This window comes from Rattus norvegicus, chromosome 3, assembly GCF_021556685.1.
Source record: "Rattus norvegicus strain SHRSP/BbbUtx chromosome 3, alternate assembly SHRSP_T2T, whole genome shotgun sequence".
NCBI lineage: Eukaryota > Metazoa > Chordata > Mammalia > Rodentia > Muridae > Rattus > Rattus norvegicus.
In genome coordinates this window covers 119,522,255-119,536,481 of record NC_141536.1, presented here as the reverse complement: position 1 = coordinate 119,536,481, position 14,227 = coordinate 119,522,255, and the positions used below count along the sequence as shown (strand labels likewise).

Sequence of the window (14,227 nt, the reverse complement as noted above, 5' to 3'; positions counted from 1 at the left end):
GCTGATTTTTTTTTCTTCTGGACAAAACTTCTGTGCTTCTTAAAATGTCTACTTAAAATTTAGTTTGGATTAAGAGATAACGATAACAAAAGCAACTATAGATTTTCATGTAGCTTACGCTAGCCTTGAGTTCACACATATATATCCAGGATAACTTTGAACTCTTATCCTCTTGCCCAGTTCTCTTTTCTCCTGAAGCTGGAGCCCAGGGTTACACTCATGCCAGATCTGCTCTTTACCAACTGAGCAACAGCCCCAAGTCTTAGATTTTCTTTAATCTGTAATTTCTGAGCTGGTTTTGATACAACTTGAAATTCCACCAATAGATGAGTTAGCACTAGCTGCTATTAGAGATTCATCTTCACAGTTTTTATATGAAAACAATCACTTTTGGGGCCGCAGAAGCGAAATATTACAAGCCAGTCTTTTTGCTAGATGCTTATTTAGAAAATGGGGTTCTTGATGGTTTAAGATTTAAGCCTAAAAGATCTAGTAATAACTTCAGTGCATAGGCAGGATATCCTAAGGTTTGGGAGAAGATCTGCTGTAGGGTCATTTTACTTATGAGGCTTCTATAATTTGAATTTCAGAATGTATGGCTGAGGAGGAAAATTCCTTTTCTGAAAACCAACCATTTCCTTCTCTTAAGATGGTAAGTTCTTGAAGGACACAGGTCATTACCTGTTGGCACAGATGATTTCTTTACAGCTCGGCTGCCTAGGTTCTTGAACTCCTTGTTGTCCTGCCTCCTCCCAGATACTAGGATTGTGGGTACTGCCTGTTAAAGAATAGCTGAACTGTTCACTTGAGTAAGACTTGGACTAAAGTTGAAGACAGTAGTATAAGTTTGTTCTTTGTGGTCTGGCTTCTGTCCATGCTATATTTCTGCTTTGCAGTTGGCTCTGTTGGTAGGAATTTACTTAGGACCTCATGCATGCATTCTAAGCAAGCATTCTGCACCACGTCTTTAATTTGATTTTCTAGTTACAGCTGCCAAAATTAGCTGAATGCCAAGTGTCCAGATAATTTTCTTCAGGAAATATGAGCAACTCATATAACCCCAGTGTGCACACCTGCCTGCGTGCGTTAGCCCTTTTGAGTTATGGACCTCAGAACAATATGATGTATTTTCTTGGGGAGGGGGTTAATCAATCAGCATGGATTTGTTGAACAATAATACCTTAAAAGCGTTAAGTGATTTTCATTTGATCTTAATTTATATAATAAATTATATAATTATATAATAAATAAATATAATTGAGAAAGCATGACTTAGGTTAGGGATGGGGGTTAGGATTAGAATTAGACAGTAGGAATGGGATAGTCTTGCTGCCTACAGCTCACTTTAGATTTTTTTATAAGAATGGTGGAAAAGGTTTTAGGTTAAAGGTCTTTTGTGGTGATAATTGAGTCATCAAAGATATTACTTGAACCTGTTGCTTAAAAAATTTTTTTACTTTAACAAAATAAATCTACCATGTTTGCTCATAATGACAAGACATTGGTAATAATTGTATTAATTCTGTTTTTTTTTTCTTTTTGCCATTTATCTTACAATTCATCAACAAACAACACTGTAGGTTTTAGAGTCATTGCCAGAAAATGTAGGATTTAATATAGAAATAAAATGGATTTGCCAACACAGGGTAAGTGCTTTTTTTGTTAACTCTTTTTTTAAATGAAATTAAGTAAAACTGAAATCTTCTTTCATTGAAGCACATTGCTTGCTGGACCTTTAGAATTGAGAAAGGAAGAGAAACTGTGCCATGTGTTTGTAAAGATGGTATGGATTTTCTGAATGCATGGGAAGGACAGAGGGCAACTTTTAGGACTCTATCCATGGACTTGGAATCAAACCCAGGTGGTCAGACTTGGGTATCAAGTACTTTTACCTGCCCAACCACCTCACCAGCCCTCCACACCTATTACAAAAATAGGTTTAGAGTCCATTGTGATAATTGAATTGCCAGAGACATTACTTGAATTTGCTGCTGTTTTAAAAATGATTTTTTTTACTTTGTTATTTAACAAAATAAATCTACCACGAATACCTCTTAATTGCTGAATTAAAGATTTTGGTATATGTGGCCTGGGTATATATTGATAAAAACAGTTTCTGTGTATATTTAAAAAGTAATCAAACTCTCACTCATTTTTTTGTTTTTATTTTCTACGTCCAAGCATAAGTTAAGGATTTTCTGTGTTTTAAATCATTTCCAGGTTTAGATATTCATTATCCAGAAATAGTTACTGAGAAGATAGATAGTAAAGTCCAGGTATTTTCTGAATGCCCAGAAATATGCAGAATAAGGACAAAATAAGGTTCTATTTTTCTGGAGTTTATGCTAGTTGAGGAGAACAATGGTTAACTATTGGGACTGGAGCACTTACTGCTCTTGCAGAGGATACAAACACAGTTCTAAGCACCAGGTCCTCACAACTGCTCATAATTTCACAGTTCAGGAGAACCCAGTGTCTCTGGCCTCCAGGCACCTGTATTGATATGCACATACCCACACATAAACATGAATTTAAAAGGAGATCTTTTAAAGATAGAATCTATTGAATATATTTATGGGTAGAGGAAGGTCGCCTCCACATGAGTTCTAAAGGGTCCTGAGGCATAATTGCCCATTTGGACCAACAGCCTAGAAAATAACTGCCTTCAAACCATGCTGTTTGGAACAGGCTAAGGTGGTCCTGGTGCAGATAGCAGATTCTTAACCAAGATTTCCTAATACATAGTTTATCTGTCTGCTGAGGCTTCATTTTGACTGAGACATTTAATATTTTATAATAGAAATTAATACTTAATAAGGACTGATCTTATGGTTTGTGAAGATGATGTCATTGTCATAGCAAATTTCCAGAGATACAGCTTTTACTTATTTTATTAAGTCTATATCCAAAGCCTATTGGTAGTTTAATTGATCCTCATTATCTCAGCATCTGAGTTATTATTGCTGTGCTATCACTAGATAACCATGTGTCTTTGGCAGTCATTTGTTCCTGGCCTTTGGCTTGCTCTTGTGAAATAGAGTTAGCCAGCTCCATTAGTGAGTATCATGCCACACACCTTTAGTGTGGTTGTTATCAAAAAAGAAACCAATTATTAGCCCTAATGTGATTAAAATATTTCTCCTGAGCCTGATTGGACAGGAATATAGATAGGTGCAACTATTATGAAAAACAGGTTTCTAAAGAAATTAAGAATATAATTCTATTATATGACCCAGCTATCCTTGATATCTACCAAAAAGAAATGAAATCAGATCTTGTAAAGGTAATTATTGCCCCATTGTTCACAATAGGCAAAATTAAGAGACAGCCTAAAATAAAGTGGCCATTACTGGACAAGCAGACAAAGAAATAGTCATACATAAATTCTCTATAAAAGAATGAGATCTTGCCATTTGCCACATTAAATGGGCCTTGGGAAATTATTTGCTAAGTAGAAGCCAGCCAGCCACAGGAAAATGCTGCTTGATTTTATTTATATGGGCCATTTTTTATTTCAAAGATAGAAAACAAATCTAGTTACTGGGTGGCAGGATGGAAATAAAGGAGTCCAAGGCAGAGAATACAAAGCACCATATGTGAGATAGACAGAGTGATAGGCGGGTGTGGCTTAGTCATGTGCTGTAGACAAGAAGAATGTTATAATAAGCTGAGTATCTGCTCCGGGACCAAAAGGGGCAACTGTGTAAAGACGGATATGCTTCTTTGGTTTAATAATATCTGCACTGTCTGTGTCTGTAATATTCTGCATGCTTTGGGGGAAATACATAATTACATTTTTAAATGTTGGGCCGATTGCTGTTGAGGCTTCTCTAACATGCAGCTCCAGCGTGTTTCGGTCTCTCAATTTCCTTTCTTTCATACAGGATGGAGTATGGGACGGCAACTTATCGACATATTTTGATATGAATGCATTTTTGGATATAATTTTAAAAACTGTTTTAGAAAATTCCGGGAAGAGGAGAATAGTATTTTCTTCATTTGATGCAGACATCTGTACAATGTGAGTAGTACTCAGGGTTTTTTAATTCTGTATCCTGTGATGGTAGGTTTTTGGGAACCAGTTTTGGGAGGTTACCCAGATGGCGTCCTCTCAGTCAGTTGCTTTCTCTTCCTGAACAGGGAGGGCGCTTGTTAAGTGCACTTCACCTCTCCTTAGGTCTGCACTGGACTGGGGCCGGGCACTGTCCTCCACATCAGACGTGAGCCCCGAGGGTTTCTTATTTGTTCTGCTTTTGAGAGTTTCTCTATCTGTAGATCATGAACTCAGTGTGTAGTTTAGGCAGCCTTGAGCTTACAGTGATCCTCCAGCCTCAACCTTCTGGAGCCTCTCTGTTTTCTTGTAAGTAGTTTTTAAAGGTTCAAAGTAATCTTCCTAATCTTTCCCCCTTTATCTCTTGTCTATTTAGGGTTCGGCAGAAACAAAACAAATATCCCATATTATTTTTGACCCAAGGAAAGTCTGACATTTACCCTGAACTCATGGACCTCAGATCTCGGACAACACCCATTGCAATGAGCTTTGCACAGTTTGAAAATATTTTGGTAAGTTGTGTTTCAATTTTCTTTCTTACGAATGCCCCATATTTCCTTCAAGTACTCTCATACTCCCCACTCCTTGCAAATGCGCAACCTTTGTTTCGTTATTGTTACATGCACATACATGATAAACATGTATACATGTGAGTAGATAAACACAGCTGGCCGAATACATTAAGTACTGCTTGTATATAAGTTCTCATTTTGTTTTAGACAGTATTAAATAAGGTTTCCCGTTGTTCTAACAACTGGCTAAAGGTTTAACTAATGTCAAGTAGAGAAATGACAGTGATTGTACATTCAATGTGAGCTTAAAAGTCACATTTATATATTATATATATTATATATACTATATATACACATACATATCGAATCCCTTAAATAAGGGGAATTATAAGGAAAAAAATGTCCATTTTTCCCTCTTGCATCGCAAGTTATCGCTCATAAGAGTGATAACTTGGAGTCATTTAGTATTTGTAATGACTACATTTCTTCTTTGTAAACAATGAATTTTTCTTCTAGGGGATAAATGCCCATACTGAAGATCTCCTTAGAAACCCATCCTATGTCCAAGAGGCAAAAGATAAGGGATTGGTCATATTCTGCTGGGGTGATGATACCAATGATCCTGAAAACAGAAGGAAACTGAAGGAATTTGGAGTAAATGGTCTAATATATGATAGGTATTTGTTTTTTGTAAAAAATCTCCATGGAATTGTTCAAACAGTGTAGTTTTATCTATTTTAACTATTTTAAAATTAGATAGTTTAGCCTAAAGTTTTATCTTGACACTGTGACCTTTCCCAGGTGTTGAGATATGTCAAAAGCCACTTAAGAAGCCCTAACCCAAATGTATTTGCCTTGAAGTGAGGGTACTTGCCTGTCTCACTCCTGTCTGTCAAAACTTTTTCTGCAGTTGTCTTAGTTACATTCTATTGCTGTGAAGAAGTACTGTGATCAAGGTGAATTGTTTGCAGTTTTGGAGGGTGAGCCCATGGCTGTCATGGTGGGGAGTGTGGCAGAAGGCAGGCATGGCACTGGAGTAGTTAGTAGCTGTCAGCTTACTTCTGATCCACAAGCAGGAGTCAGAGACACAGGCAGAAACAGATTGTCCCTGGTGTGGACTTTTGTAACCTCAAAGTTTACTGCCTCATAACAAACACACGAGGCCATACATACCTCCTAATCTTTCCCAAATAGTCCAACTGGGGACCATACTTCCTCATTCAAGGGTCTACAGTGATCTCTTCCTGTGTGGGGGTCCTTATCTTCACTCATATCCAACTCAGGACACTTCCCTGACTTTAAAACTTTTACGTCCCTTCTCTTGATTTCAGCCTAAATGGCCACTCTGCTTATTTTGCTTTCTCAGGCCGAATCCTTGAAGTCTTCCATGGCAGTGTTCTTGAACCTCTTCTTCATTCCTATTTTCCCCTGGGATCTTAACTCACACAACATTCCTCAATGGGCTCTTTCTTTCTGCTTCAGAGAGTGACTCCCGTACACTGAAATGTCACTTGCACAAGGACTACACTATTTAAAATGGTAGCTTCTGTTCATAGGGTGCTTCTTAACTTTGCTTGAGATAATTTATCACGGACAAACACAGATATATGTAACATTGTATTGTGTGTCTTTTCCTTCCTGGCCTCCCCGTTTCCTAATGCATACACAGAGTGTGGGCTGCACAAGAACCAGGACACTTTCCTTTTTTTGTTTACTATCGTCAAAGGCTAAGACAATAATATGTAGACTGTGGGATCAGATATTTGTTGACTGGATACAGCTTCCTAGGAATTGGTATGTAAGATGTAAGTTTAATAGCTGCTGATGTTCAGAAAGTTGCTTTAGTGTAAAGAAGCTTTAGGTTGTAAAAAAACGACTCGATGGAGGAAGTACAAAGTTTTGACCAGACCTTGAGAAAAAAAACCAAAATAAGCTTTCCTTAGATTTAATTCCTACTACTCTTTATCCTACTGAGTTGTACCATTCTTTTTAATAAAGACTTTACTCCCACTCTTGTCTGGACTGGTGTTCACTTACTTCCTTTGGTTTTGAAGATAGGGAGGGTTTTACTCAGTGTCGCAATCTTCATGTTTCAGCTTCCCAAAGACATTGCAGTTGAAAGCTGCCATGCCTAGCTGGTCTGCTGTCTTATTTACCTGTCTGCCTGCCTTTTAAACCAATTGGTTAGTTTTGTCTAAAATAGAGTGACTAGCCAGATTTAAAAAAAAATAAGTGCTTACAATTAACAAGATAAAAACTTAAATTTTGTATTAACAATCTGATAAAAATAGTGAGTATCCAGAAAATGACTGCAGAAAAGGATGTTGTAAGGTTATTCCATGGATGACTCTCAAGAGCTTTCATGCTTGAAGCCCAGTGTTGACATGTAATAACAGTGGGATGATACAAGTGATAAGGAAGATGGCTTCACCCTGGCTCAGCTTGTTTGAAGAATGTTACAGAGGTGGGAGTTTGAGATGGTCATATTTGGTTTGATGGGGTTTGCTCAGGCATGGGTTCAGCATGAAGCACAAGAGGGAGGACTTTAAAATCACTTGCTTTTATTTACACTCACTGCAAGTTGGTGATGATGTTTAGGCCTAAATTAAGGAAGGCCATTTACAATGCCACTCAAGTTCTCTGTCACTGGTTTCTGTTCTTGAGCCCCTAGAATCAAGCTGGGCTTTGAGGACATGTGCTTCCATAGAAGCAAGAGGAGTAAGACTTCAAGGCCTGCTTGGCTGTAATAAAAGCCTTCCTAGATGAACCACTCCCAATGAAATGTTAGAAAACAAAATGCAGTAGCTTTGTACAGGTAGGGGCTATATCTGTACAATGTACTTTAGTCATTTTGTAGAGAAGTAGTTTTTCATCATTGAAGATGCATACTGAAGGGACAGATTAATTGCTCTAGTAGTCTACTTAGCATATACAAGGGACTAGCCACATCCCCAGCACCACACTTAAAAGACGTGGCCCAGGACTTTAATCCCAGTACTCAGGTGGAGATAGCAGGATCAGAGGTTCAAGGCTCAGGTTCTCTGTCAGAAGTCAAATGAAAACCTAGGGTTTTCTAACATTTTCCCCCTCGGCTCCATTGTTAGCATTGAGAACTGTGAAGTCACATTGGTTCCCGTTAACGCTAATATTTGTTTCCCCCGTGAAACTTGGGAGAATCTACTCTTTGTTACCAGTGCTCTGAAATCACGGAGATGGACCTTCTAAGTCTGTTTCACCCTTTTCTGAGCACTTCTCCCGCCCCAACACACACACACCTCTATCCTGTTGGTATATGCTACTAAAGACTGGGCTGGGATTTAGCATAGTGCACAGTGCTTGCCTAGTATGCACAAAACCCAGAGTTAGTGTTTCTTTTCACTAGCTTGCTTGGATGGATGGATGGTTGGTTGGTTGGTTGGTTTTCAGTGCTGGGAACCAAACCTCTCATTCATGCTAAGAAGCACTACACTTACTACACCTCAGAGTTAACCCATCAGCCCTGCATTTCTTTAACAGAAATTCTTTGTGTTACTGTGCTCATAGGTTTAATGTATATATTCTGTCTTCCATCCTGTGACGTCATAAAAATTCTTTCATGGCTCTGTGCTGTTGCTTGGCAGCTGGTGAAGCTGGTCTTTGCCTGTGGGAGCCTCAGCCTACAGAGGCTCCTTCTTGCCTCTGTCATCTGTGACTTAAGTCACTGGGGACAAGTTCCAGCTCTTGGGAGGTTTTCCTCCAAAATATAAGGCACCACCAGTTAATTTAACTGGAGGGCATATATTTCAAGAATCTACAAGCTCCATTTTCTGATTCAAGGAATTACTTTATAGCCAGGGTTAGAGAAGAGCAGTTCTATAATGAATTATTTGGAAAAGGAGAAGAAAATTAATTCAATTAATGCTTTGATCCTTATTGTATAAAGTAGAATAAAATATCCATAGTGAGGATATTCCAGGCATTTCAAAAGTGAATTTTCGTGAAAAGTCTTTAATAAACATGAAATTACATTTGTTGTGTCTGTTTCACCATAGGATATACGATTGGATGCCTGAACAACCAAATATATTCCAAGTGGAGCAACTGGAGCGCCTGAAGCGAGAATTGCCAGAGCTTAAGAACTGTTTGTGTCCCACTGTTAGCCACTTCATTCCTCCTTCTTTCTGTATGGAGTCTAAAATCCATGTGGATGCTAACGGCATTGATAATGTGGAGAACGCTTAGTTCCTAGTGCACAGAGGACATTCAGAGGCTCTCCCCTGCGCTGAGGTTCCGTCTCCACCACTGAACACCGGTCGCCTCTTAGGTTTCTCAGTCCAATGAAGCAATAATGAAGTATTTTACTATCATTACAGTTCCCGCAAGAATATCAAGTACACTATTTATCACTTGTCCAGGTATAATTACCAATCAGTCTCTGTACAAATGTTAAACACTTTAAATGAGAGATCTAAGCCTATAATGGTGAATCTTCATTAAAAGCATAATACTTGGAAATTAGCTATATAAATATCTCATAGTTCAGGCTTTTCATTTGATTAGGTCTTAAATCTTCAGTGCTTGAGAAAAATGACTGCATAATTATACCTGACCATGGAAATAATAAGTACCTCAAGTGCATGCATTTGCACTGGTGGCTCCAGCTGCACAAGTCTGTGTCATCCATGTACATAGGTGTCTTTACATGGGTTGATAGAAACATGCACTAGGCTCCTTTAGTATAAACCTCAGACTGCTGCCATTTCCCACCTGACCCAAACCAGCCTGCAGATGAACCTCAAAACTTGTTTCATAGACTGTTCAAAGATTTTAAAAGTTCCAGAATGCTGCAGGGTAACTTAATGTATAAAGTATTTGTAAGAGGTATATATTGCATATATAGTCGTGTAGATCAGAATGTGTAAATTTGACTCCGTGCATGCTTTAGGTTTGTTTTAAGCATGAGGTTGTACATGTTTACTGTCCTTGCATCTGGTGCTAGGTGAGTGAGATGTTAAGGACTGAAAATATTTTGTCGCCTAAAAAGAGTATGCCTATTTAGTGTCTCACTACCTAGTAAGCAATTGCCGTGTGTGCTCCACAGTAGTTAACCCCCATGCAGAAAAATAAATGTCCTGAATTCTCAAATTGCTATTCTTTATTGTTTAATATATATCATGTATGTAATTTATTTAGGAATGTAGAAATTACTGTATATAAATGCATGCTTTTAGGATTATACTAAGATTTCATTAGAAGCAGATTGTATTGATAAAACTGTAACTTCAGAATGAATGTTAAATAAAATGACAGATTTATTTTTTCCTCATCTTAAAATGAAATTTGAAGAAGGTATTTTGTAGAATTGTTTTATAATCGTATCTGTCTGACAATAGTCATTTATTCATTTTGTATGGCTGGCTCACCGCACGCTCTGTGTTCCTGCTGGGGTAGTTTGTTCATGTATTGACATTTTGACAGAAGCTAAAATCCTAAGACTTGAGATGACAAGTTGTACCTTTTATTTTTTTAATTTTTTGGGACAACCTGTGTAGCCTTGGCTGTCCAGGAACTCACTGTGTAAACCAGCTGGCTTTGAACTCCCAGATCATCTGCCTCTGCTTCCTAAGTGGTATTAAAGTCATGCGCCACCACCTTTGGCTTCCTGATTTGTTCTTAACCGTGCAACAGTGGGGTTCAGCTCTTCACTGTGGGAGGATGGCGTCTGAAAACCTATGGGACTGTATTTGTAACATGTGTTTAGTGGGACATAGTTTAGAAAGTGGACTTTCTAGGAGGATATTTTTATATCCTTTCCCATGTCGAATGAGTCTTTAACATTTTCACATAATCAGGCACCTTCAGAAAATGTGATTCTTTTTCTTCTGTAGACTGCACCTGTGCTCTAGTTTTGTTCTGTGGTCATTCCCATGTATTTTCCCTCTTAGCTCCATGATTGTGAACAGGACAGAAGGGAAGCAAAAGGGTAGAGCAGAGCTTAAGAGTTGAGTGTGGGCCACATAGAGCCTGGCCACTGTTCTCCATGACTAGGTGATTAGGCTACATGGCTAGCTCAAGCCTCCGTATCACTAGCAGTTACTCTCCCACTCCACTCAGCCGTGCTGTGAGTAGCCTTGCACCACTCGTCTGTGCCCAAGTGCCCTTTGTAACCTTTCCCAGTCACCCTGCCACACTCTGGCTTTGCCATCTAGCTTTATCCTACCAACACTCTTGAAAGGAGGGACCCATATTTTATTACTCACTATATTGCATTTGCCAGTGATCTTATAGAACCTTCATCTATTAATTTCCACAGTAAATGAATTTATTATGAATGCACATTTTGAAGTGGCTTAACTACAACCACTGGGATAGATGTTAGTTCTTACATGTAGACGATTAATGTTAAATTAACTTACACTTCCTGGAATGTTCTAGGATTCGCTGGCCTTTGCTCCTTGTACTAACACTTCTGAGTGTAGAGGCAGGGCACAAAGCTCCCTCACAAAGGAGGTGTTGAGGGTTGTTCTGACCTCTTGTCTGAAGATAGAGCTGACTGGATTTGTGTATGGTGCAGGGCAACTTGCCAGTCATGCATGATCATCATTTCCTCTTCTGCCTTCTCTGTAGCTGCCATTGTGTCGTCTACAATATTAGGGGTTTGGTTACACTGGCTTCATGAAAGCATACCCTTCACTGAGAGAACGATGTCATTTTCAGATTGAAAGTAAGGTATTTGTATAAGAAGTATGTTTGGGCTCCTCATTCATGCAAGATTCATTTAACCTCGCTAGAGAGTGAGAAGTAGGTTGGGACATTTACATTGTAAGAGCATATGATTGGGACTGCTAGGCAGGCACGAAGCTCTGGACTCTGTCCCAAGCACAGTTTAGGTCATCCTGGGATACACAATACCTCAACACAAAAAGCAAAATGAAATAGTTATGACTTCGCAAGTCCTTAATGGAGCGACAGCCAAAAGGTTGTCACAGTTTGAATTACAACCTGTTTAAACTCAGGCCAAAGTAGTCATGTTTCTGTTTTGGTGGAGTGGGGTGGTGAGAGCTGTCTCGAAGGAAGAAAATGTAAGAGTCTTGATTTCAAAGCAAAGGGATGAAGAATGGCCCAGCAGTAATACTGGCTACTCTCCCAAAGGACTCAGGTTCAATTTCACGACTCAACAACCTCTATAACTACAGTTTTAGGGGAACCTGGCATCTTTTGGCCATTGTGACCACAAAATGCATATGGTGCAGTCACATAGGCAAAGCACCTTACAGGATTGAAAAAAAGGATTAGGTATGGTGGCAAATGCATTTAACCGCAGCACTAAGGAGTCAGGCCAGGGTAATCTCTTGAGTTCAAGGCCACTCTTGTCCATATAGTTCTAGGCCAGCTAGGACTACACAGTGAGGCCCATACTCAATCCCCACCCCCAACGACAAACAGCTGAGGTAATACTGATTCAGGAATAGAAAACTGGGTTAATCTGTACAGTGTTTGAGTTTAAACATCCTCTACCTCTGATGGAAGGTGGGGTAAGCTAATTGCAGAAAGTGAGAGCTTAGCAAAAGCCCAGGAGCATCCCATCCACAGCTTAGTTCTGCAGCCCAGACTTTCCCGGAATTCAGTCCTGTATACCTAGCCCATCCTGGCTCTGCTTAGCATGACAAGGGCACTTCCTACTTAATGACAGGTTTCCCTTCGTCTGCAAGCTAGCTTCTAAACCCTAGGTCGGCTGTGGCTTTTCTTACTGAATCCATGTGATCAGGCAGCTGCCACGTTTTCAGACAAATTTCTCCCACATATTCTATAACTTGAGAGTCACCTTATGCAGATGAGCCAATTCAGTATTTGAAATACTGTGTTAATTTGCTGTATTACAAATATTGAGGCAGAGTCATTTAACTACAATTTTATTCTAAATGTACATTTGTATACTTGAAAGTTCATTCTTGGATCTTAACAGCTACTCTGAAGTTTTTTTGTAATCTAGGTTTCTTTTTTGTGAATTTCACATTATGTACCCCAATCTCACTTATGCCCCGACCCTTTTTATCTGCCCTTCACCCTTGCAACACCCCCAAAAGAAAATAAGCCTCGTGGCAGCTGCAGTGTGTCACATAGTATATCCTTTTGTCCATACATCTTTCTTTGCGTTCACTGCACTGAGCCATTGATCTGGCTCGAGGCCTCTGACTTCTGCTACGCTATCATTCCTGATCCTCAGTGGGACTCTTCTCAGATATCCTGTTGCTGCCCTGTGTCATGGAGATCCCGCAGCTTTGGATCTGCAGAACCAGCCCCGTTGTGTGCTCCAGCAGTTCACAGATTGGGTAGATGTTGGGGTGGGCCAACTCAAAGCCCTGAATCCTGGCCTTGGTGGTAGTTGAGTTGGTGAGCTCTCCCACACCCACACCACCAGGGCAAGCTCTCCAGTGCTCCCCCAGCTAACGCACCCAGTGCTGTAGCTGGTAAGAGGGCAGAGCGAGCTCTCACATTCTCATGCCTTCTGGGCCAGCTCACCACCACCACCTCCAGGGCCGCCTCTGCTGTGCTGCCCAAGCGAAGTGCAGGGCCCACTACCAAATGCTGCAGCTGGTGAGGGTGGGGCCAGCTTTGTGCGGCCCTTAAAACTCACAAGCTCCCCAGTGGCAGGGATGCGTGGCCTTTGGTAGTAATATAGGCCACAGATACTGACACAGACCCCTACTGCTGCATGGCCAATGACCTAAATATGGCCCTCGGCAGTAACATAAAGCAGAACCTCACCCATGGCCTCAGGTGGCAGCAAGGCCCCTCATATCAGGCTGTTCCTCAGGACTTGCCTCTCTTCACAGTGCTCAAACCATTCTGTGGCCTCTAAAAATTTTATTGTTTTACTTTGTGTTTGCTTGTGGCTGTGCATTTGGGCATGGTTTACATGCCGCAATGCTCATGTGGGTTCCACGGACTAAACTCTGGTCATCAGAGTAACAGGCACTCCTCTGAGCCATCTTACTGCCCATAAACAGGCTTTTAGACAAATCCCATTGCCCATCATCTGTTGACTGATCACAATCCTAGCAGCCTTGTGAATTCATTAGTCAAAATAGTCCAAATCTTATTTAGCCTCAGGGGTTTTCTAAGTAACTGGTCATAACTGAAGTGGGTTTTCCTTCTAGTTTAGGAACTGTCCTGTACATTTTATTACCTACTGCAGTCACGGGAGCCTGGAGTTTTGTTCTGATTGTCAGTGGAGATGTTACTTTGATGCTCACTGAACTCTCAACAGATGGCTACCAACATTAAAAAAAAATCATTTTTGCCTTTTCTGGGAGAACCAGTCCTCAATAAGAGGTATTGGATTTATTTGATGAGCATTTGAAAGTTTAGAAAATAGTCATTTTTTCCCTCCATCTTAATTTTAATGCGATAAAGGACCGAGTGGTGTTCATTTGTGTTGCGAGATTGACCACAGTTAAATGGAGCCTACACACGAATGTCACCTTGATCTGTAGGCTTTGCTTAGATCTGGCATCCACACTTACAGGTGAAACTGACTTACGGTTCTCAAAGAAGGATATTTTACAGGGCCAGGTTTAACCCTAGCACTTGGGAAGGATCACCCACCTCCTGATGTAGTTCTCCAGCCTATGGCTTCTGAGAGTTCACCTACACAGGTTACCACTGCTCAAGGGTTCACTTT

General features: G+C 40.1%; 1 protein-coding gene and 1 long non-coding RNA gene across 17 annotated transcripts in view; one reads left to right on the top strand and one right to left on the bottom strand.

Moving 5' to 3' along the window:
• Positions 1–10,193, top strand: part of Gpcpd1 (glycerophosphocholine phosphodiesterase 1) — a 44,729-nt gene extending 34,536 nt beyond the window's left edge. For 9 of the 14 annotated variants that reach the window (XR_015683200.1, XR_015683201.1, XM_087653348.1 and 6 more), the window contains 6 exons: positions 591–652; positions 1,581–1,646; positions 3,885–4,021; positions 4,428–4,563; positions 5,080–5,240; positions 8,595–10,193. Coding sequence is in view for 12 of the 14 variants with exons in the window: in XM_087653348.1 (XP_087509474.1) it covers positions 591–652; positions 1,581–1,646; positions 3,885–4,021; positions 4,428–4,563; positions 5,080–5,240; positions 8,595–8,784 (752 nt within the window). In the remaining 2 variants the exon portion in view is untranslated. 14 annotated transcript variants of the gene reach the window in all.
• LOC120101670 (uncharacterized) overlaps positions 1–14,227 on the bottom strand; it is a 95,268-nt gene that overhangs the window by 47,767 nt on the left and 33,274 nt on the right. The window lies entirely within an intron of this gene.